Source organism: Bos javanicus, chromosome 27, assembly GCF_032452875.1.
Source record: "Bos javanicus breed banteng chromosome 27, ARS-OSU_banteng_1.0, whole genome shotgun sequence".
In the NCBI taxonomy this organism is placed as follows: Eukaryota; Metazoa; Chordata; class Mammalia; order Artiodactyla; family Bovidae; genus Bos; species Bos javanicus.
The window spans coordinates 33,149,923-33,174,514 of NC_083894.1; the positions used below are offsets into that span (position 1 = coordinate 33,149,923).

Genomic DNA, 24,592 nt, shown 5'->3' on the forward strand with positions numbered 1-24,592 from the left:
TCTTAGTTTTCTGAATGTTGAGTTTTAAGCCAACTTTTTCACTCTCCTCTTTCACTTTCATAAAGAGGCTTTTTAGTTCTTCTTTGCTTTCTGCCATAAGGGTGGTGTCATCTGCATATCTGAGGTTATTGTTTGTAACTAGTATTAAGAAAATGACCACTGCCCTGATCAAATTTTGTGTGAAAGTTGAAGTCATCGTGCAGTGTATTGTTTTGACAGGAACAGCCCTGAAAGGCATCATTCCAAGTGTAAAGACAGGCAGATGCATAGATAGAAAATGAAACCAGGAAAGGATTGGCAGATAAGGACATTCCCTCTTTCTGTCTAGGCCTTGCTCGCCAGCTCTCTAGATTTGGAAGAGATGTGTGCATGTATCCTAAGATGGTAGCACTGTCTTAAGGTGGGCTAAAGACTAGGGAAGAGGCACCCCTCTAATGGAAAATGAAATAAAAATTCCTAAACTGTCACTTGGATGACCTAGTTCCCTGTTCTGCCTCCATTTGGCTTATCTCTTTAGAAATCATTTCACATGTTCTGACCTTCTGGGTTTAGAGCTTGAGAAGCTCTGCAGGGAGTTTTAAAGGAAAGGTCACCAGTCCACCACAGCAAAACAGTTAAAGGGACACAGCATCCCTGGCCCCCACCCCACCCTAAGGTTTGGTGGTAACAGCAGCAAGCTTAGAAAGATGCTGGGGGAAGCCCCAGAAGTGCCAGGGTGGAGGTCAAAGTCAAGGCTGTGCTGTTCTGTCACCTTTTCCCATAAGCAGATCCTCTCTCTGTCGTCAGCCATGGAAGATTCTGGATGTCATGATAGCTGAGGAATGGAGTCATTTTCTTATATTAGCACAAAGTTCAGCCAATATCAGAGCATCTAACCTTTCAGAGCCCTGTTTTTCTGTCTATTTATTTACCCTGTCCTGTTTCAAAAAGGACTTAAGGCTGCTTATAAAACCACATAACGAAGTTAAAGCACATAAATTAGATCAGTACTAGAGAAAGGCGAAGCAGAGAGAAAACACGAGTAGGGGCGTGAAACTGTGCTAAGAGTGAACAACAGCCCATGGAGCCCCAAAGTCACGCTGGGCTCTGGGCTCTTAAAAACTTGCTGAAGCTGTCAAACCAGTGTTGTTTTCATTCCCCAGAATCCTGTCATTGTTGGGGACAAAGCCCAGTGAAACAATCAAATCTGGATTCCCAGGACAGAAGCAGACCTCCTACCTAACCCGGTGCCCTAACCCATGGGGAGAGCACAGCCAAGTTCACCGACCAGTCCCTGCACAGGCTTTCCGGAACCTGCAATCACTGGACTGAAGCCTAAAAATTAAAAATACGTTTAAGGAGGGACTTCCCTGGTGGTCCACTGGTTAAGAATCCGCCTGCCAACAGAGGGGACAACTAAGCTGCTGAGCCACAGCTACAGAGTGTCCCAGCACCCTAGAGCCTATGCGCTGCAACAAGAGAAGCCATCGCAATGCGAAGACCACGCACCGCAATAAAGAGTAGCCCCCGCTCAATGCAATAGAGAAAGCCTGCATGCAGCAACAAAGACCCAGTACAGCCAAACACAAATAAATGATTTTTAAAAATAAGCTTGAGGAGATAGCTTTCAGGTGTTTTACTGTGGCATTGAAGATGCCTCAGAGCAGTCTGAGCTTTCGGCGAAAAGGGAGACTCCTAGCACCAGGGGAAGCAGGCAAAGTCATTGAGGCCACCTCCAAGCTGGATGGAGAATGAGTCAGCCTGGAGGGTGGAGGGCAGTGAGAAAACACCTCCAAATTTCCTGACCCCTCCTAAACAAGCTGCAGGTGGCCACCACCCAGGACTTCACCTGAACTGCATTCCAAAGACATCAGAGATGCCAACACACGTGGGAAGGACACCTGAGAGCAGATCCAGTCCTCCCCCTCCCTGGGGCCAGCTAAGGAGTTGTTTAGGGGTTGAAGAGGAAGGAGGTTCCTGTCTCCCCCACCCTCCTCTGCCTGGCCAGTGGAAGGAGAGAGGCTAGAGCTCCCCCACTTCTCAAGTTGAGAATTCAGGGTTCTTCTTCCCGGTTCCTAAGTTTGCTAAACAGCACCACCTACTGTCTCAAAAGTCAGGAAATGGGAGAGAGCCGATGTGTGTGAGCCTGGAAGAGTCCCGTTTAGAGAGGAATGAGTTTCCCTCTCACTGCACCCATGAGCCTCTTGGAAGAAGCTAAGATTGAGCAGGACAACCGGACAGGCCATGGAGATAGCTTTGTGTCCCCTGCCTACTCCACTCCAACCCCTCCTCCATCAAAACCCACTCATTTCTCAAGGCTTGATGCTCACCTCAACTGTACTGTTGGAGAAGACTCTTGAGAATCCCTTGGACTGCCAGGAGATCCGATCAGTCCATCCTAAAGGAGATCAGTCCTGAATATTCATTGGAAGGACTGATGCTGAAGCTGAAACTCCAAGTTTTGGCCACCTGATGTGAAGAGCTGACTCATCTGAAAAGACCCTGATGCTGGGAAAGATTGAAGGCAGGAGGAGAAGGGGATGACAGAGGATGAGATGGTTGGATGGCATCATCGACTCAATGGACATGAGTTTGAGTAAACTCTGGGAGTTGGCAATGAACAGGGAAGCCTGGCATGCTGCAGTGTGTGGGGTCACAAAGGGTTGGACACAACTGAGTGACTGAACTGAACTGAATGCTCACCCCATCCCCACACCAACCACATCAGCGATACCCGATATACTGTTGATAAGACAGGTCCTAAACCCAAATTCTGTCATTGAACTTCTGCACTTCCTGGTCGGAAGGGGTGGTTAGCAGCGAAGGGACTCATAGGGTAGACCGCCTAAAAGTTCTCATGGAAGATGTGTTGTTGCCCAGTAACTTTTTTTTTTTTTCGGTAGTCGTAAAACACTCATAATACTAAATTTACATTTTTTAAAAAAATTTTTATTGGAGTATAGTTGATTTACAATGCTGTGTTAGTTTCTGCTGTACAGAAAGATGAATCAGCTATACATCTATATATATCCACTAGTTTTTAGATTCTTTTCCCATATAGGCCATTACAGAGTATGGAGAAGAGTTCCCTGTGCTATATACAGTATAAAATTCACATGTTTTAAGTTGTACTTCCCAAGTGGAGTAGTGGTAAAGAATCCTTCTGCCAATGCAGGAGACTCCAGTTCAATCCCTGAATCAGGAAGATTCCCTGGAGGAGGAAATGGCAGCCCATTCCAGTATTCTTCCCTGGAAAATTCCATGGACAGAGGAGCCTGGGGAGCTACAGTCCATGAGATCACAAAGAAGCGGGCACAACTGAGTACCAGCAAGCAAGTCCAGTAGTGTTAAGGACATTCACATTCTTGTGCAACCAGAATCCAGAACTCTTTTACATCTCTACCCTGGTATCATTTTTAATATCATTCTCCTAGGTCTAACCTCTATTCCCTGTCTCATAGCTCAAGTTCCTCTTGATTCTGAAAAAAAATATATGATCTTCAGATTTTTAAAATATTGTTTATTCATTTATTTGGCTGCCCCGGGTCTTTGCTGCTGCACGTGGGATCTAGTTCCGTGATTAGAGATTGAACCAGGCCCCCTGCTTTGGCAGTGTACTAGCCACTGGACCCCCAGGGAAGTCCCCACATTTTTTTTAAAATTGATGCTATGAATCCCCATGCAAGGGCCCAGGAATCCTGCCCCTCAGAGGTAGCTGACTTTGTCTCTAAGGGAGGATTCAGGAAATGAAGACCACACTTAGGTACCAACCCAATACCCCAGTAGATTGGAGCTGCTGCAGACAGCACAGGTTTCTGCAGAACTGCCCTATCTCAAGGAGAAGGCAATGGCACCCCACTCCAGTACTCTTGCCTGGAAAATCCCATGGATGGAGGAGCCTGGTGGGCTGCATTCCATGGGGTCGCAAAGAGTCAGACACGACTGAACGACTTCATTTTCACTTTTCACTTTCCTGCATTGGAGAAGGAAATGGCAACCCACTCCAGTGTTCTTGCCTGGAGAATCCCAGGGACGGGAAAGGCTGGTGGGCTTCCGTCTATGGGGTCACACAGAGTCGGACACGACTGAAGTGACTTATTAGTAGCAGCAGCAGCCCTATCCCAGGAGGCATCTTCTAGTCCTAATGTTCTAAGGAGCAAGGAGGCCATTAGTTAATAAAAATGCTATCACAAGTACTGGAAAGACAATCTTATGTGCCAGTCACAGGCTTGACAGCACAAATATGTTCCTTGTGTTATGATACATTAAATTGGCAAAGTCAGAGAATAAAGCAAAATAAATACAAACTGCAGCAAGAAGTATAAAGGCAGCAAGAAGGAAAGGAAATGAGGTGTCTGCAGAGGAGGGGAGACCTTGCTCTGTAGGTTGTGAGTATTAGTCGCTCCGCCCTGTCCGACTTTTTGCTACCCCATAGATTGTAGCCCGTCAGGCTCCTCTGTCCGTGGGCTTCTCCAGGCAAGAATACTGGAGTGGGTTGACATTTCCGTCTCCAGGGGATCTTCTTGAACCAGGGATGGAACCCTGGTCCCCAGCATTGCAGGCTGATCTTTACCATCTGAGACACTAAGGAAACCCATACTTTATAGGCTGGTTACATAAAAACCCTTGAGTGTGTTGAGGGAGAGGAGTGGGGAGGGGGGGGCAACATTTAAGCTGAGAGCTGGAGCCCATATGATGAGAAAGAACAGACCTTTCAAAAAGAGAAAGCAGGAGAGACTGTGCCAAGGCCCTGAGAAAGGAAGGCTTGTTTGTACTGGAGGAAATGGAAAAAGACTGGTGTGGCTGGTCAGTGGTGAGAAAGCTAGAGAATGGCGGTTAGATCTCAAATCACGGGATTGGATGAGGGTCGTTGTTAACATGTCCACGTCCACGAGAGAGGAGTAGGCTGCCCGGGAAGACCCTAGTGCCCAGGCAGGAGGAGAACCGCAAGTGAAGGCGAAGCCTGCTGGGGGCACTCACGAGCAGTCCTGAGCCCGTCCTCCACCAGGGCACCTACCCCCACAGCACCGCTGATCAGCCCTTCAGCCTCGTCTGGGGACACGAGCCCCAGCCTTCGAACAGGGTCCCAGACCTATTCCTAAGTAGAAAACGCCTTTCTCCCAGCCCTTGGCTCCCTTCTACTCGCCAGCGGGTGGTTGGCCCGGTAACCCTGCCACCTGCAGTCGGATGCTCTGCCCCGGGGTACCTTCCAGTTCTTCCAGGGTCCTCTCTGTCCTGGGGCCTCCTTGCTTGCCCCATCACAGAACCCCATCCTCCACTTTCCTCAGCCCAAGTTGGGCATCCTCCCAACCCTGCCTCCCTCCAACACACACACAGACATCCGGGATTTGGAGGCGAGCCTGGGGCCATCTCTACCTACAGAGAACTGGGTTTCCTAGAAGCAGCGCCCTGTTCAGGCTTCTCCTGGTACATTTGCAGCCACTCGCCGACCAATGAAAATCGGGAACAACCTCAGGTTTTCTTTCGGTGGAAGGTCTTGCTGGGACCTACAGCCGATGGAAAAAGGGAGAAGGCAGCCCCAGAAATGCTGGGAAAGCTTAGGGCACGCAATCACAAACTGCTGGACTCGGCGCCTGCAAGCGTGAGTAGAGCCTGGGGGACACTCGTCCCTGGATCCTTTGGAATCTTCTGGAATCCTGGCACACCCTGGCGGGGATAACCTTGGAGTCTCAGGGCACTGACAGAGGTGGATTCACTTGAAGACCAAGACCCTCCCGACGGGAGATGTAGGGGGAAAAGATGAGCCCACCATGGAATACTTCCTCCCTGGCGCCCTGCTCCCCAACACTCACACATCAGACAATTGAAGATGCCTGGGCCAGTGGTGTCCCCGGGAGGAACCTGCCTGGCACCAGGAAAAGCGGAACCGCAGTGTCGGTGCAGAATCGCCAGACCCAGAGCCTGAAACTTGGCCTCCCTGCAGTCTTGCCAGCCACAGACTGTTCATTTTATTTTATGTGCAGTGCAGCATGTGGGATCTTAGTTCTCCCACCGAGGATCAAACCCGTGCCTCCTGCGTTGGGAACCTGGAGCCCTAACCACTGGGCAGTCAGAGAAGTTCCAACCCGCTACCCTAGAGCGGTTGGTGGTGGCCACCTTCTCCAGCAGGGTTTTCCGGTCCTAAGAAAGCCTGTGGACCCCATCCCTCCCTCTTACGGTTCCTTCATCTCCTTGTCCTGATCAGCCCTCTGCTTAGAGGGCTGTATCTGCTGGGCAGGGAAGGCAGGGGAGGGGAGGGTGGGGGCTTGGGGGGCAAGTAGTTCTGCAGCTCTTAATTCTCTGCAAGGCAGGCGGTACACCTGGCTCTGGGCTCGTGGACCCTGGAGGCTCCTCTAGGGCCTAGCGGTCTCCCTCCAGGCTCTACTCTGGGTGCTTATTACCTCCTGGGGGTTGGGGGTCAAGAATGAAAGGGTGATGGAAGCAGCCTGCCTGGGGGAAGGCAGCACCCCGAAGCAGGGGGGTCAAGGCACCAAGGCTGGTCTGCAGCTCTTGTCAGCTGTGTGACCCAATCTGGACAGGTTACTGGTGCTCACTAACACTGCAAACAAGGATGATAATAATAATATTAACCTGCTTGAAATGTAATGAAAATTGAGAAGATGGACCTAAAGTGCTTAAATAATGCAGCTCCAGGTAGCATTCCACAACCATCAGCTATGATAGTAAAGGTCATTGTTACAGTCTGGACTCCTTGGAAGAATCAGATGCATTTCACTGACAGTTTACTCAACCCAAGCTCCCATGTCTCCAGTGTCCTACGCTGTGTTTCAAAGAAAGACTGGCTCCCAAGAATAAAAAGCGAAAAAATATTTCTTCCCATGTTATCACCACCCTAGTATGAAGAAATCCAAATGGAAAAATCACCCACCTCCTACTGTTCCTAACAAATCATTATTTTCAGTCTTTCATATTACTCCTGGCTTATATGCATGGAATTTTGTATTCTTGTTACTTATTATATAAGTATTTCCCTGGTTGCATGTAAGTGTACTGCCTGGTATTAATAACGATCATTTTAATGACTGCATAATATTCCACTAAGTTGATATGATTGCTACCCTATATCCTTATTGTTCATCTCTTAAGATGTTCACAAACTTTCATTAGTAATGCTGCTATGTAATCTTTGTTAATAAAACTTTTAAAGTAAAAGTTTAACTTATTTTAGGGAGTTCCCTGGTAGGCTAGTAGGGCTTCCCAGGTGGCTGGCTCAGTGATAAAAAAAATCTGACTACCAATGCAGGAGATGCAGGAGACACAGCTTCGATACCTGGGTTGGGAAGATCCCCTGGAGTAGGAAATAGCAACCCACTCCAGTATTCTTGTCTGGGAAATCCCATGGACAGAGGAGCCTGACGGGCTAAAGTCCATGGGGTTGCAAAGAGTCAGACATGACCAAGCATGCATGCCCACACTCTACACACCGGTGGGCTAGTGGTTAGGATTCCAGGCTTTCACTGACATGGCCCAGGTTCAATCCCTGGTAGGGGAAATTGAGGTCCTGAAAACCAGGTGGAGCAGCCAAAAGTAATAATTATTATTATTTTAATATTTTAAAGTTTATTTCTCCAAAAGCCATGCAAATCCAATCACCAAGACTCACCTCATATATATATACATATATATATATATATATAAGTAGTTTTTCATATAAAAGTTAAAATACACAAATATGAACATTATTTGTAATCCCATCAGTCAGAGATGCCTTAGAAGCATATCCTTCCAAACTTTTTTGAATATAAATATATATCGATATATAACCTGAAAGTCACTAGGATTATTTTATTAGGCTCAGGGGGTTGGGGAGAGCCTGGCTGAATAAATTCTATCTTTATGCTTTGAGGATGGTTAAAAACGCGATCCACAGGCACTAAGGGTTTTTCTAGAGATCTTCTGGCATTCAGGTTAGAAGCCCTTAGAACCTGGGACATAGGAATCTTCAAAAGACCTGAGAGAATAATCTTCATCTGTGGATAAACACCGACTCAAGAAAAATTCATCTTTAAGCACCAGGAAACCAAAGGAGATGACCCCACTTGCTCTATGAACTTGCTTGCAATCCTGCTCACTTATGAGATATCTAGACAGAATCTCTGCTTCCTCTCACAAGACTTACAATTTAGGGGAAAGGAACTATTTATTTTCCAGGCAGGAGCCCCCCAGCCTTTACAGATAGCTTTGGGGATCTTAAGCCCAACCCCATGAGGCTGTTCACTTTGTCTGCACTCCCTGTGAGAACAATCTTCAGGGAATTCAAAGAAGCTAAAAATGGACTTGCTGAAATCCTTGTGCTGTTACACTCATAGTTACAGTTTATTATAGTGAAAGGATACAGGCTGAAATTAGCAAAGGAAAAGGGTAGAAAGGATGGAATCTGGGAGATACCAGGCAGAAGCTTCCAGTTTCCTGTCCAGCTGTCCTGTTCCCGTTGCACAGACAGTGCTCAATTCTCCCAGCACCAACATGTGACAGTATGTGTGAGGTGTTGCCAGTGAGGCACACCAAGATTTTAGTATCCCAAGTTTTTATGGGGGGCTCAATCACGTGGGCATGCAGGGTCTGTATAACTGAACTCCTTAGTCTCCAGCCCCAGACACCCAACTGGCACAGAATGACCCAAGGGCTTCATCACACAAAGCTACTCTTGTCAGGCAGGAAACTCTAAGAGCTCAGACTTCATTTCTCAGCCACTGGTCAAGGGCCATTTCTGAAGTCCCTTAGAATATATGAAGTTTGGGCACTTAAGTCCTGCTGGGTTAACCTTTCCCTGAGACTTACTTGTTTACATGCCACCTTTTACGATTAGCTCCATTTTTACCGAGTGAGTTGTTTTTCCCCAGCTGGGGTGGAGGGTGTCATACCTGCTGGAGGTTTGCAGAGTTCTATGTATTAACAGACTCCCAATAGTCACATTAGTGGCCATAGTCCATAGGGTGGCAAAGAGTCGGACACGACAGAAGCGACTTCGCATGCCTACATGCAAGGCTGATTCTCCAACTAGATTGTAAACTTCCAGAGGAAATGAACTGGACTGTCTGCTTTTTACATAGCTTGTGATGCCTGTATGCTACAGTCTGCGTATTTGTATCCCCTCAAAATGTATATGCTGGGACTTCTCTGGTGGGCCAGTGGTTAAGAGTCTGCAGGCCAATGCACGGGACAAAGGTTTGATTCCTGGTCCAGGAAGATTCCACATGCCTCAGAGCAATTAAGCCCATATGCCACAGCTACTGAGATGTGCTCTAGAGTCCGTGCTCCACAAGAGAAGCCATTGCAATGAGAAGCCTGGGGACCACAACTAGAGAGCAGCCCCTGCTCACTGCAACTAGAGAAAGCCCATGTGCAGCCAAAATAAACAAATAAATAAAAAGCATAAATAAAAATGTTGGAACCTAATCTCAGACGTGATGGCATTGGGATGTCATTAGGTCATGAAGGTGGGGCCCTCGTGAACAGGGTTAGTGCCCTCATAAAAGAGGCCCCTGGGATCCCTCACTCCTCCCACCATGTGAGGCTGCAGCCAGAGCTGCTTATGAACCAGGAGATAGGCTTTCAGTAGGCACCAAATCTGTTGGTATAACTTGATCCCGGACTTCTCAGCTTCCAGAAATCTAAGAATCTTAATGAATTTCTGTTGTTAATAAGACACCCAGTCTATGATATTTTGTTACAGCAGCCCAAATGGACTAAGACACCAGATCAGGCCTCAGTATGGTATGTGAAAGTCACTCAGTCATGTCCAACTCTTTGCAACCCCATGGACTATACATGTCCTTGGAATTCTCCAGACCAGAGTACTGGAGTGGGTATTTCCCTTCTCCAGAGGAGCTTCCCAATCCAGGGATTGAACCCAGGTCTCCAGCATTGCAGATTCTTTACCAACTGAGCTACAAGGAAAGCCCAATATATGGTATGCCAGGTGCTCAACAAGGAGATACCAGGCAGAAGCTTCCAGTTTCCTGTCCAGCTGTCGTGTTCCAATTGCACAGACAGTGCTCAATTCTCAATGCTCAATATGAGATAGTCAATGAATGCAAACATTCCCTTCTTCTCTGGGTCTTTTTTACCCCTCTTTGCTGAGGCCAGGCCAATGCTTTATAGATAGATGGGGAGAGAGAGAGTGCTCTGCAGAGAAATGAACTATAGCAATGAATAATCAGCACAGGACTTTTGTAAAGACTAAAGCTTTATTCCAATCAGGGGTCATTTACTTTCAGAAGCTATCTCTCTGAGTCCTTTGTGAAGCAGACAGCCTCATTGATGCTCGAAGTGATGTAATCTATGTTGTAGGAATTGATACAGGTGAAGTTGATCCGACCATTCTTAGGGATATAGATATGCTTTTCACTGATCAGGTATTCCACCTGTTGGGCTGGTGACGACCATAGGGTCTCAGATCCTAGGGTGGTCCCATCCCGCTCCCCTCTAGCCCAGGGTGAATTATGGACAGTAGGAAGTGTCAGTATTTCTGGGGAGCCACAAGGGTCCCAAAGCAGCTCCACTTTCCTCAGGAAAGAATCAAAGTCTGAGGTGAAGCTAGGGACGGGTTACCTGGTCCATGAAGTTTATGCTCAAATACAAGCCCAAATCCAAGGTCAGAAACGAGAGAGCTGTCCCTTCCTAGGTACTTACAGTTGAGTCCAAGATAGCTGTGGGACCCTTTCTGCTCAGTGATGTGATCCCAGGAGCCAGGGGTTCCCAGAAGCCGGAGCTTCTCCTTCACCTTTTCCTTGGTCATCATGACGTTCTCTACAACCCCTTCCAGACTCTGTCTCCTGCCAAGGGAAGGACAGCAAGAAATGGAGAGCATAAGGTCTCCCCAGGCTCTCGACCTCTTCATTGCCTTTCCCCTCTTCTCCCTTCAAGAGTAAGCACCCATCTGGGATGGTTATAAACAGGAGGGGGTTTCAGCCCATATTAATGTAAGCAAGGGAAGCAGACTCTCCGGCCAACTTTGCCAGAGAAGCAGGTCCTTGGTGCTTCCTCATCTCCTCTTGCCACCTGAGAGCATTCAAACAATTCAATAATAAGCTGACCTGTGCCCCCAAAGAGCATCCCGTTACCCACTCCCCCAACCTTCAGCATTGCCACTGGGGCTCCTCAGTGAAAGAGGCAACGTGGGCAGGAAGGGAAGTAGCCGGGGCATCCTGTGAGTCAGCGGGTCTGCGGGAATGCGGAGCCTCTGCCCACCCGTCCTGCTCCTCTCCCTGCCTTACCATTCTCCCTGCATAGCAGGGTTACAGAGGACAGAGGTGATGATGCGAGCGCCCGTGGTGGGAGGGTTTAGCCACAGGGCCCGCGCAAAGTTCATCAGCTGGGAGAGGACGCGCAGCAGGAGCTGGTTGTCGAGGGTCACCACCACGAGAGTGCCCACTCCTTCATCTGCAGCGATGGGACAGACGGCCTGTTTCAGCACCCCCACCGCTCCTGGGCGGTGCCCTCAGTCTCTGCCTCCAGCCTTGCAGAGGGGAGGGCTGGACGACAGGGCCCTCTGCCCAGCCACACCAAGAAGGCCCCATCCAGGCCCCGAGAAGTAGGTGCAGGCTCTTCTTGCCAAGAAAAGTAGCTGCAAGTAAGAGTCTTAAAGGTGGAAGGCAGCCCCTCCCTGTGGTCCAGTGGTTAAGAATCCGCCTGCCAATGCAGGGGACACGGGTTCAATTCCTGGTCCAGGAAGATTCCACATGCCACGGAGCAACTAAGCCCCTGCACCACAACTACTGAGCTTGGACTCTAAAGCCCGGGAACCACGACTCCTGAGCCCCTGTGCCCTAGAGTCAATGCTCTGCAACAAGGGAAACCACCGCAGTGAGAAGCCCGTGTACTGCAACTAGAGAAAGCCCAAGCACAGCAACAGAGACCCAGCACAGCCAAAAATAAACAGATTGCAAAAAGTCTTTTTTTTTTAAGGTGAAAGGGACTTGAAACATCGCTAAGTCCCAGCCCCTCATCTTCCAGTTGAAGAAACAGAAGCCTAAGGGGTATGAGATGATTTACCCAGAGTCAGCTTTAGCAGCTGAGCTGAGACCGTACCACAGACCCTGATGTGTAGCTCAGTACCCTTCCCTCTGCCTCCAAGGTGCCCTGGGGTGCTCCGGGGCTCCGGGCTCTCTCCAGAGGGCAGGAGACGTCAAACGTGTCCTGTGCCCCAGCTGTGGCGCCATCAGGCCCTCCCTGCTCCCCCTGCCCACGACGTACCATAAATGCCAAAATTCTTGGATAGAGACTGGCTGCAGAAAAACTCAAAGCCTTGAGACACAAAGTAGTGTAAGAATCTAGCATCCTCCTCCAGGTCACCAGTGGATAAACCTTGATAGGGAATGTCAAAAAATGGAAATATCTCCTTGCTCTGTCGGATAAAAAGAGAATGAGAAGTGGGAGGGACTCCTGGAGGCATGGGAGGTGCTGAGACAGAGGAGAGCCGGGCGGGAGGTGCACTCACCTTCATCAGGGTCATCAACTGTGTCCACTGACTAGGGGTCAGCTGACAGTTGCCCATACTCCCGATCACAAAGACGCAGCCATGCGGGGCATGCTGCAGGGAAAGACTGTCCTGTCGGTGCCTCCCGGACCACACAGGTCGTGACAGGGGGACGGTGGGAGAAGCCATCCTCCACGTGGGTTCCTACTAAAGGACTGTGAATCTGAGCCTATAAAGGGTCTTGGATGACCAGAGTCGGGGTAGAGGGGGTGATTAGGAGAAAAGGGAAACTGTAAACCAGGTCTGGGGAGACACTGCTGAGAGCGGGGGCACCTCTACCTTCACCACATCGAGGAGCATGTTAGGGTCCAAGCACAGATGCGCAGAGTCCCAGAAGGTGTGTTCATAAACTGTAAAGCCCATGTCCTGGAAGATGAGTCCATGAGGTTCTGTGGGAACACAGCACCCCCTGCCACCAGCTGGCACGCGAGAAGTGGAGAGATGGGAGGCAGACACACCAGAGAACGGGGTCCGGGGGCAGGGGAGGGGGATGAGTCGCCAAAGGGAGGACAGGAACAGGAAAAGGACAAGGATACCGCAGCCCGGCGACCATTTTTCCCAGGACAGAGTGAGGAGGGAGAGCGGTGAAGACTGCAGGTGGTGGGGTGGGAATCAAGAACGGGGCGGGGCCAGGGGCTGCCACTCACCTTTTTGAGAAGAAACGATGTAAACTATCTGAGAACTCTGACACCAAGATTTGAGGAACTGAGCCCCGAGTTGGAAAGCGCCGCTGTCCCCGACGGTTTGCACACCCCCTGCCTGCCAGCAAAAAAAACGGTGCCAGTGTCTCCCAACACTGGGGAAGGAGGACCTTGCTCTAGGAGGTCAAGGCCACGTGCTCCCACACGTGCACCTCCACTGACTCATCCATCCGGGTTTACTGAGCCCCTACTGGGTGCCAGACACTGTGGTGGGCACTTGGGATACGTAAGGGAATGGAATGAACCCCCTCCACCCCTTGTGGTGCTCACGTTCATACCAGGCATGGGCAGCCTTTGTCTGCAAAGGACCAAACAGTCAATATTTCATGCTGAAATGGCAACCCACACTCCAGTATTCTTGCCTGGAGAATTCCAGGACAAAGGAGCCTGGTGGGGTACAGTCCATGGGGTCCCAAAGAGTTGGACACAACTGAGCTACGATCACTTGATCACTCGCTCACTCAGGTCGTATAACTACTCAACGCTGCCCTTAGCACAGAGTGCCACTCTTGACAAGTAAATGATTGTGACCATGTTCCAATAACATTTTTCTGGACACCAAAATTTGAATTTCATGTCATTTTCATGGGTCCCCAAATATCACCCCTCTTTGATTTTTCAACCATTAAAAATCATAAAACCATTAAAAAAAAAAAAAAAAGAGTGATGGTATATCAGCACCACTTCAGGTTCGGATCATTCCCTTCTTGAAAGAGCTGGCACCGCAGCAGTGGGGGCTGGTGTGGAGACCCCGGCTTTGGGTCTTGATCCCGGCTCTGTCCTCCAATGCAAGGACTTGGGTCACTCTGAACTTTGCGGGGCCCCTCTAAACTCTTTTCATGTTTGCGATTGTACAATCCCAGACCCCCAGTCTCTACTCCTCGTGTCTCAGTGAGCGAGAGAAGGGCCCTGCTTCTCACCCTGTTCTCCACAATGACTTGGCTGTTCTTTCCAAAGAGGAGGTTCAGGGAAGCCTGGACGAATGATTTCATGCCCATCACCGGCGTGTACTCATAGTTCAGGGAGGGATCTTGGGCAATCTGCATTCGAGTCTTGCGCACCACGGAGGACACCCAGGGTCTGCCTTTGCTGGTCATGCAGACTGTGACGGGAAGGGCAGAGGGGTCTCTGGAGGCCCACCGCGGTGCCTGCAAGCTTGTGGGCTCTGCAGACAGCCCGCGAATACTGTCCTGGTTCTCCTGGGGCTTTGGGAAGTTGCCTAGGAAAAGACAACTTTCCTTTTCTTCCCTCAACCCCTTTATAAAAAACAATGTGTTGTTAGTGGGTATGTCTAATTTTCATCTTTTTGGAAAAGACAACAGAAACCTATGCCATTTTAAAGGGCAAAGATGATAGACAATGGGAGAGTTATAGGTTGGGCTTCCCTGGTGGTTCAGACGGTAAAGAATCTGCCTGCAATGCAGGAGACCCAGGTTCGATCCCTGGGTCGGGAAGATCCCCTGGAGAAAGAAATGGCAACTCACTTCAGTATTCTTGCCTGGAGAATCCCACGGGCAGAGGGGCCTGGTGGGCTATAGTCCATGGGGTTGCAAAGAGTCAGACATGACTGAGTGACTAACACTTTCACTTTGCATGTGGGACTGAACAAAGGTGACACTGACTTTCACCGTGGCAAGGGCTGGCTGCATCCCCGAACAGTTTAGGGGCCATTCCTGGTTCAGGAGCAGAGGAGGGAGAAGGGGAGAATGAAGAGGCTGTAGGAAAGGCAGTGTCCTCATAGGCTCGAGCACAGAGCTGGGGGAAAGGATACATGTGTGCTACATTGATTCAGTCGTGTCCAACTTTTTGAGACCCTATGGACAGTAGCCCGCCAGGCTCCTTTGTCCACGGGATGCTCCAAGCAAGAATACTGGAGTGGGTTGCCATGCCCTTCTCCAGGAGATCTTCCCAACGCAAGCACTGAATGAACCCTGGTCACTTACGTCTCCTGCATTGGCAGGTGGGTTCTTTAGCGCCACCTGGGAAGCCCGGGAGAGGATACAGCCCTTATCAAATGCCAGGAACCCGCAGAGAAGGGCAGAGGGCCCAGACCCACCCACGAGGTTTTCTGCTCCTTTCCCCTCTAGGCAATTCTGTTCACAGCAACAGACCTCTCTGTCTAGGGAGGTTTGTGCTCTCTCTACCCCTCTGTGGCAGTGGGAACACTGCCCTCCTAGAGGCGGTCATGGCACCCTGCGTCTCAAACGACGAGGCTTCTACCTTTATAGGCCAGGAACATCTTGTTAGGGTTGTCATCTTGCTTGTAGGTCTTGAGCAAGCTGCCCTCTAGCTTCTGGGCCATGGGCACATCTGTGAACACAGACAGAGTGGGCATCGCTGAGGGAAAATAGAACCAGGACTGTGCTTCTGCTCCTGAGTTTTTCTCCTGAAGGCTCCTGCCTGCAGCCGGCCTCCAAGTCTGGGCCACCCAGATCTGCCTCTTTCCAGAATCTTGGCGGCAACCGGTCACCAGAGCAACAGAACCCCATCACTCACTGTGTCCATGGTGGCCCTCCCCAAGGGCTATGGGAGTATTCCAAGACGCTTGGGAAGGACCCTCTGAGAGACTGGGCTGGAGGAAGTCACAGTGAGGACCTAGAATTCCCAGGCGCATCTCCCTAACTCACTGCCTCCTCTAGTCACCTAATCCACCAATACATTTTTTTGGGGGAGGGGGGCTGCACAGCATGTGGGATCTTAGTTTCCTGACCAGGGATCGAACCAGTGACCCTTGAAGTGGAAGCACAGAATCTTAACCACTGAACTGCTCATCTAAAATAACAGATCAGCCCCTTAGAAGACGTGGAAACACAAGCAGCCATGAGCCCGGACAGGACTTCTTCTGCAGACGTGAAACCTCAGACCCAGCAGTAATGTGAGTCTAGGGATACATTTAAAAAGCTTCTACTTTCATTTTACTCAGGAGTCCAGGTGTTTAAAAGAAAAGAAAAACAACACTGCTTTCTTCCACAATTATTTTCAAGAGTCCTATTTCTAGAAAGAGTGTAATTTGCCATTCCTGCTGTTGTCTTAGTCAGTCATGTCCGACTCTTTGCGACCCAATAGACTGTACCACACCAGGCTCCTCTGTCCATGGGATTCTCCAGGGAAGAATACTGGAGTAGGTTGCCATTTTCTCCTCCAGGGATCTTCCCGACCCAAGGATTGAATCTGAGGCTGCATTGCAGGTGGATTCTTTACCACTGAGTCACCAGGGATGCCCATTAAGACAATCCTATTTCTCTGTTATTTACAGTGAAGTCTTCTACATTTACTAACTCTTTCAGTGGTGTCCCAGCAGCAAGTGTAGAAGGCAGAGATCAAGGGCAGAAAGCGTTGGCCTCTGTAGGATGTCCTATATATATTCTTTTCTTTCAAATGACTCTGTGATTGTTACAGATGTAGTTGGTGTCTCACCCAGATACCTTTACCAGCCCTGCTGGTGGATAAGGATTTTCTTTCTCATCTACCGTCCAGATTGTTCTTGGCAACAGGACACCACCTGGCAGGTTACACTCCCACAGGCAGCAGCAGCCAATTACTACCTGATCTTGCATACAAAAAGCCAGCCGTGGGACTTCCCTGGCCGTCCAGTGGTTAAGATCTCAAGTTTCCACTTCAGAGAGCACAGGTTAGATCCCTGGTGGGGGAATTAAGATTCCCATATGCCTTGGTGTGGCCAAAAAGATTTAAAGATAACAATAATTTAATTTAAAAAGTCATTCCTCTTGACTTGGGGGCTGCACGTGGCTCATTTTGCACTTCAGGGCCCATCCCCCAATCAGGCCATGGCTAGACTTGCCCCAGGGCCCCTTGTGTGGCCCCCTCCTCTTTACAATCCTGCTTCCTTCACTTCCTTGTGGGTTCCTCCTACAGAGCACTCCCTCTGCAAACCACATGCCCCAAATCCTTGTCTCAGCCTGTGTTTCCAGGGAACCTGCCTTGAGACAAATGATTGTGCAAGTTATCCCTATTACTGCAGAAACCTTTGGAAGCATTTATTTTTGGCTATGCTGGGTCTTCATTGCTGTGCTTGGGCTTTCTCGTGTGGCGAGCTGGGCTACTCTCGAGTCGTGGTGCGTGAGCTTCTCATTGCGGTGGCTTCTCCTGTTGCAGACCACAGGCTCTAGGGCATGCGGGCTTCATTATTTGCATCACGGGGGCCTAGCAGTTGTGGCTCCAGGGCGCTAGAGCACGGGCTCAGTAATTGTGGCACACGGGCTGAGTGGCCTCTTGGCATGTGGAATCTTCCTGGACCAGGGATTGAACCCGTGTCCCCTGCATTGGCAGACAGATTCTTAACCACTGGACCACCCAGGAAGTCCTGTAGAAACCTTTAAAACTTAAATATATATAGAACACAGATGTCTACAAGCAACCTACAACCACAGTTAACCTTTTGGTGTACCCTTTCTGGTTTCTTCTCTAAGATGTTTATATTTTAAGATGATGGATATCAAAAGCACCATGTCATTTTTCATCATACTTTTTTCATTTCACATCTTGGTTGTGAGGATTTAATATCTGTGCCAATGAGAATTTTTTATGCGACAAGAAACAACAACAACAACAAAACCATCCCAAACTAGCATGAACAGGAGAAGGAATTCATTGCCTCTGTAAGTGGGCAGGCTCAGGTACATCTGACTTCAAGCATCGTTCAGACCACAGTGTAACGACTCGTCAGGGTTCCAGCTTCATTCCCTGTAGTTCCCTTGGCTCTCCTTTTCTGGAGGCTTCCACTTTGTTCTTGGGGTGACTCTGGGCATGGGAGCAAAAGCGAAAGTAGCACTGACGCAAAGGATACACATTTGAACAATTTCCATTGCAGCTCTATTTGCAAATAAGCTAAATGCTGATTACTGAAGGAATGTTTACACTGGAATATCCATATAATAGAATTCTGTGCAGCAGTTAAAGGCAGCCCTACAGATACAAATGTGTAATAATATCCAAGATACATCATTAGGAACAAGGAGGTACACGTGGAGAGCAAAGTAGAGACCACTTCGGGAGAAATAAAAGATCATTTGCATGTATATGCACAGAGAAGCTCTGGAGGGGTGCCAGAAGAAGCAGGTAACTGTGATCACCTCTGGAAAGTGGAACAGGCTGGCCGGTGGACGAGAACAGGAACTAACGCTGACTTGCTTTCCACGGCATCCTACTTCATCCCTTGGAAATGTTAGACCACATGCAGATGACTGTTTATTTAGAAAGTGTTTTCAAACAATAGCTGCGGCACTATCCAGAGGAAGAGAGAGCATCTCTCCTCTTGGCTCCTTGCAAGAACCAGTAAGTTTCCCTCCCAGAACCCCCCACCTCCTTTCTCTCGACTGCACCAAGTCAGTCACTGGCCCATCCCTGACCTTATCATGGCCGAGGATGGGACACTCTGGTGAGTGTAACCCAACCACCTAGAGCTGAGGGGTGTGTTCCTCCCTCCCAAACTGCACAGCTAAGAATGGACAGAACTAGGCGAGCATGCTCAGTCGTGTCCAACCCTTTGCAACCCCATGAACTGTAGCCCACCAGATTCCTCTGTCCACGGGATTCTCCAGGCAAGAATACTAGAGTGGATTGCCATTTCTTTTTCCAGGGGATCTTCCTGACTCAGAAATCAAACCTATGCCTAGAAGAGTTCCCTAAAAGAGTTTCCACAAATTGTCAGAAATGAGAGAGGGGAGAAGGGGTGCTGGGAAGGAAGTCAGAGAGTGTTCACAGAATTATCCAAGTCTTAAGAATCACCATCTTGGAAATTCCCTGGCAGTCCAGTGGTTAGGGCTCCAAGCTTTAGGGCCTGAGTTCAATCACTGATCAGGGAACTAAGATCCCATAAGCCATGAGGCATGGCAAAAAAAAAAAAAAAGAGCCACTCTCTTTTTATTTTTTTTTTTAATTATTTATTTATTTGGCCACATCAAGTTTTGGTTGCAGCACACAGGATCTTTAGTTGCTACATGTGGGATCTAGTTCCCTGACCAGGGATGGAACCTGGGCCCCCAGCAGTGGGAGCATAGGGTCTTAGCCAGCTGGACTACACAGAAGTCCCAAGAAGAAATACCATTTTTAATGGTTTTTTTTAAAGACTATTTATTTATTTTTTGGCTGCATTGAGTCTTAGTTGCAGCATGTGGGATCCTGGGGACTGAACCCTAGACTCCTGGGTTGGGAGCTTGGAGTCTTAACCACTGGACCACAAGGGAAATCCCAAGAAGAGCTGTCATCTTTAACGGCTATTTTTATGTTCGTTGGCCTTGTGCTTCCAAATCTGTCCAACATCCGTATCCCAGCAGAGACAGTGGGGAAGTCTCCTCTCTGGACTCTTGCAGGCTACAGAGAGTGACAGCCAGCAGGGAGTAACGGAGGTGGTGGTTGGCTTGTGCCTTGAGGCTCTACCCTGAAGGTGATCAGCCAATAACTGGGGACAGAGTGCTCGTGGCCCAAGTTCCATCCCTCACCAGCCCAGGTACAGATGTGGTTACATAAACTAGAATATCCTATCTTTTCCACAGACCACAGGACCACAGGCCTGTCTTAGTCTTTACCAGCTGTTTCTGGCCATTCCTGGGGTGTTCTCAAGTGACTCGGGGCTCACCCTCACATTCATCCAGTCTTACCCCCTCATTGACACTTGTTTCTTAGCCTGCCATTGGCTCCAGCACTTCCACATTGCACAGGGACTGGCAACCACGCTGACAATCATGCGGTATCAGTGTGGACGCCAAGGGTTCATTCTTCTGAAGCCTCTCAAGCCACAACACCCACCTACCAAAGCAGCCAGCACACACCTGTCACCCTCAGCGTCCACTGAAAATCCTTCATTCTGTTTTTACCTGCCTCCCCTTTTTGGCCACAGAACCGAGACCCTAACTAGAGCTTCGTGGTGTTTGAACGGAGGAGGGTCTTTGGTCCTAGGCAGCCTGGCTTTCCATCTTACTTCTTCCCCTTAGTACCTACAGGGCCTTCGGTAAGTAATTTAAAATCTCTCCATCTCAGTATATGCATTTTTTTTTTTAATTTGGCTCCACTGAATCTTAGTTGCAGACCGTGGGATCTTCGATCTTTGTTGGGGCATGCCAGATCTTTTCGTTGTGGCACATGGGATCCAGTTCCCCGACCAGGGATCAAATCTAGGCCCCTTGCACTGGAAGTCTCAGCCACTGGATCACTAGGGAAGTCCCAGTATATTTATTTTTAAATCAGGAAAACAAACATTATAGAATTGCGTGACAGTTATTATGGAAAGGGATTTGTCCCCTGGGCCATCACAAGGAGAGAAGAACTATAAACATAAGACCTAAATGCAAGAATTTCTGATTATAGAGTTTATACTATAGAATTCTTGGGAGGTCTCTTGAAATAAAATGGACATTTGAACAAACTAGGGCTTTGACATTTCCCCCCAGAAAATTGCAGATTCCGGTAACCACACTCACAGAAGCTAGCTGCTAAAGCAGAACAGCCCCCTTTACCAACCCACTCCCTAAGCAATCTTTACTTAGCCACTCTCAGGCTCAGCCAGGGAGACCAAAGGATAAAGGAAATTCCTGATAGGAGGCTGGGGGAAAAGGACACCCTCATTAACTGACCTCAAACACTCACTCTAGTGCCAGGACACTTTATGTCCATGTCCACACAGTTGTGGGGTGTGCTGCTCTGGGACCAGGGACTGCTGTACGTCACTTCCCTTTCCTGCTTTTCTAAATGGGGGCCTTATAGCAGTTTTCCTCCAGGCACGGAACACTGGGTGTACTGAGGAGTGGGTAAATTCATTTTGGGTATGTAAGCTACAGCGTCATACGTAGCTACTTTCAGATGAAGAAAAGGCACCTCACCCGGAGATCCTAAACTCCACATTGGATGTTGGATGTGACCTGAGTTGTTCCCTTTAGGGAGAAGACCATGAGTTTCTTTGATGTAGGAAAACTGCATCATGTGAGGTGAGACCATTCCTGGAATTACATGTTGGAGGAAAAGAACACTGGCTGATGAGCTGCCAAAAGGAAGGTAGTGGTTTTTCACAAAGTTCGCCCAGAAACCCTCTTCCTACTCCTTCCAGTAAGGAACCCCACTCAGCTCCCTAGCCTTGGTTCCCAAATCCTGGGGGCTGCTCTGAGAAGAGGCATGTGACTGAGCCTGGCCTATTGGAGTCCCATTAGAACTGGCAGAGAAGAGCCTTTTGTTACCCCTCTAGTCACGGAGTTCTCAGAAAATGACCTCAAAGTTTGAACCTACTGGCCCCTGACATGTAGGAAACCCTGACAAATGCTGCCAATCGAATGAAAAGAGAAGCATGTTACTGGCCTCCAGCCTTTCCTTCCTCTCAGTATCAATCTGGATTTCCGGTTGCAAGCGACAGAAACTGACTCTTGACCGAAGCATAAAAGGCGGGTTTATTGAAATGATATCTGGTAACTCACATGCTGGATGGGGAGGCTGGAGATCTGGGGCCAAACAGACGAACAACAGACAGTGCTCTGACTAATTGCACCCTCACGTCCCTCTGTTGGCCCCGCTGCCCCTGCAGGTCCCAGGACCAGGTCTTGGCCGCCGCCATCCTTACATCCTAACTTCACAGAGTTCCGGAAGCACAGACCAAGGAGCCTGTTCTGATTGGCTGAGCCCACTCACGTGACCCACTGGCCCCACCCTATTTTCCAGCCAAGGGGTTCAGTTCAGTTCAGTTGCTGAGTCGTGTCAGACTCTGCCACCCCGTGGACTGCAGCACGCCAGGCTTCCCTGTCCATCACCAACTCCCAGAGCTTGCTCAAACTCATGTCCGTCGAGTTGATGATGCCATCCAACCATCTCATGCTCTGTGAGAGAAGCGAAAGTCTGTTGGTTTCAGCTTCATTCCTGAGAGGTGGGCTCTGCCTCCTGCCAGACTGTGAAAGTGGAGACTTCTCTAAACCTTAGAATTGAAGTGAAGTGAACTCGAAAAGTCGTGTGTGACTCTCTGCGACCTCATGGACTGTACAGACCATAGAATTCTTGAGGCCAGATTACTGGAGTGGGTAGCCTTTCCCTTCTCCAGGGGATCTTCCCAACCCAGGGATGGAACCCAAGTCTCCTGCATTGCAGGCTGATTCTTTACCAGCTGAGCCACAAGAGCAGCCCCAAGAAGAGACAACGGTGGCCAAAAAAGACAGAGTGTCACAATTATATCACACTTTCTCCTTTCTCTTTAAATATCCCACCTTCCCCCCTGGTAGTCTCAACTACCGCTCTTACTTCTGTTCACAAGGACAATAAAAGTAATTGCAAGAGGCTCTCACATGTTCCCATCATAGCTACCAATCTCCTTCCATGGGTACCCACCCACAACTTAGCACCGTGCTTGAGCTCACCTCTCCTGAGCCCCTGTTGCCTCCAAGCCTTTCCTTCCTGCCCTGGATCCCGGGCTCCATGGCCCGTGCTGTTGGGCTTTCTCTGCCCTTTCCTCCATCTCCCCTCTCTATTAGAACATCCTCTGGAGCATACAAACAGGCGCGAAACTTGAATCTTGAACACAAATACTCCCATGACCTCACATCCCCTCTCCAGCTCTTACCCCATGTGTCCTGTAGGGTTCAGCCAAGGAAACAGGACTTCTGGGAGTGATGTGGGTGTTACAGGAACTAGAGCTTGCAGGAGTGGAAGAGAATCTGGGGGAGTGAAGGTCCAGAGGGAGCTGGAGAATGAGAAGAATTACGCATCAGGCTGCCTGAAGCCCCTGTATGTGAACATCTTAGAATGTACAGGGAAATTCGAGAAACCAGACACATCCAGCTGTGTGGGGGGCTAGAAGAGAGGGTGCATGGAGGGGTCTATGAGAAGATGCTTAACCCCGTGTGGGGCGGCAGCCAAGTGTCTTGTCGTGGGGTTGAGTGCTCCGTCACTCAGCAGGGCATCGGTCTGTGAGCAGAGCTGGACATGAGCGGAGGAGTCTGAAGACAAGTCGGATCCCACCCGGCGCCTCTGCTTCCATATCTCACCCTGAAATCCTTCAGGTATTAGTGAACGCTGCTTCATTTCCAGCTCTCAGATCTGAGGCAGGTTCCTCTTTTGGCCAACGCTCACCCGGAATCTAACAAGGATTCTGGGAAACAGGGGTCCCAGATTTAACCAAGGTGACAACAGGGTCATTGACCACACCATGTTCTCTGATCTTCAGTGCCACAGCTGTTGAAGCAGCATGTGTACTCTGTCTCCTTTTCACTTTCCAAGGTCTGCTGAACCCACTCTGATCAGCACTTCATCACCTCCGTCAAAGCTGACTTTGGGGGCTTCTCTGGTGGCTCAGTGGTAAAGAATCCGCCTGCCAATGCAGAGGACACAGGTTCCATCCCTGATCTGGGAAGATCCCACCTGCCTCGGAGCAACTAAGCCTGTATGCTATAACTGCTGAGCCTGTGCTCTAGAGCCCAGGAACCGCAACTACTGAAGCCCTTCCGCCCTACAGCCCTTGCTCCACAAGAGAAGCCACCAAAAAGAGAAGCAATATGGATGAGCCAGACTCATCACAGCCAGAGGAAAGCCCGCCCAGCACCCAAGACCCAGCACAGCAGAAAATCAATCAATCAATCAAAATTATTTTTAAAAAGCCGCTATTGTCAAGGTCACAAATGACAGATCTCTGTACTGTCTAATCTAAGAGCACGTTCTCAGCACATGCACAGAGAAGGCCCTCCATGTGGGGGAAGGACTAAAGGAGAGAGAGATGCCAGTTGGAATCCGTCTTGACTGAGAGATGCTCACCCACACCAGGACCAAATCTGGAGACGATTGGCCAGAGACAACCCAGAAAATTGCCCCCATACAAGCAACCTAAGCCACTCCTGTGGCAGGTAACTCACTCTGAGTCTGCCCGTATGTTCTTCCACACGTACGCTGCCTCTAATAAATGCTTTTATCTTTTTCACAGTTTTGGTCTCTTTTCTGAACTCTTTCTTCAAAGAAGACAAGAATCGACATTTTTTTTTTCTTCCAGCCTTTCACTGCCAAAATCCATCTATCAAACTTACTGTTGGGCTGCACCCGAAGGCCTGAAAACCCTGTACTTGCCCAGCCTCAAAACCAAAGAAAGAGCCCAGAGTTGGCAAAAGAGACATCAGCAGCGTAACGGATGAGGGACCTTACATGTCTGAAGTGAGGTCCTGGAGCGACACCCCACGGTGTGGGGCAGACAGCGGGTAAGACAAGGTAGCAGTCTTTGCTCCCGGGGTAATAGATTGCGGTTCCAGGGGGAGCTGACATCAGGTTGGCTTATCAGTTATTGCAGAAACCAGCAGAAGAGCGTGCCCCGCCCCCCACTGGCCCCTTTGATGCACTATCATAGCTGAAATAGTTCTGATCTAGAGATTAGAACTATCGCTATCTGGGGCTGAGGCAGACACATAGGCATTTACTGATGAGGCTCCATGATTAA

The 24,592-nt window shown here is 49.2% G+C and overlaps 1 protein-coding gene across 2 annotated transcripts; it reads right to left on the minus strand.

Moving 5' to 3' along the window:
* Positions 1-10,171: 10,171 nt before the first annotated feature.
* GOT1L1 (glutamic-oxaloacetic transaminase 1 like 1) lies at positions 10,172-24,157 on the minus strand. 2 transcript variants are annotated; one of them, XM_061404474.1, is made up of 10 exons: positions 21,606-24,157; positions 15,403-15,492; positions 14,103-14,284; positions 13,129-13,240; positions 12,761-12,870; positions 12,443-12,535; positions 12,199-12,349; positions 11,220-11,385; positions 10,636-10,778; positions 10,172-10,375 (listed from the first exon to the last, which is right to left on the minus strand). In XM_061404474.1, exons 2-10 carry the CDS (start codon positions 15,482-15,484, stop codon positions 10,224-10,226), a joined length of 1,191 nt encoding a protein of 396 aa, XP_061260458.1. In that variant the 5' UTR covers positions 15,485-15,492; positions 21,606-24,157; the 3' UTR covers positions 10,172-10,223. The 2 variants fall into 2 exon arrangements, with proteins under 2 accessions (XP_061260458.1, XP_061260457.1); XM_061404473.1 differs by lacking the exon at positions 21,606-24,157 and having other exon boundaries at positions 15,403-15,620.
* Positions 24,158-24,592: the final 435 nt, after the last annotated feature.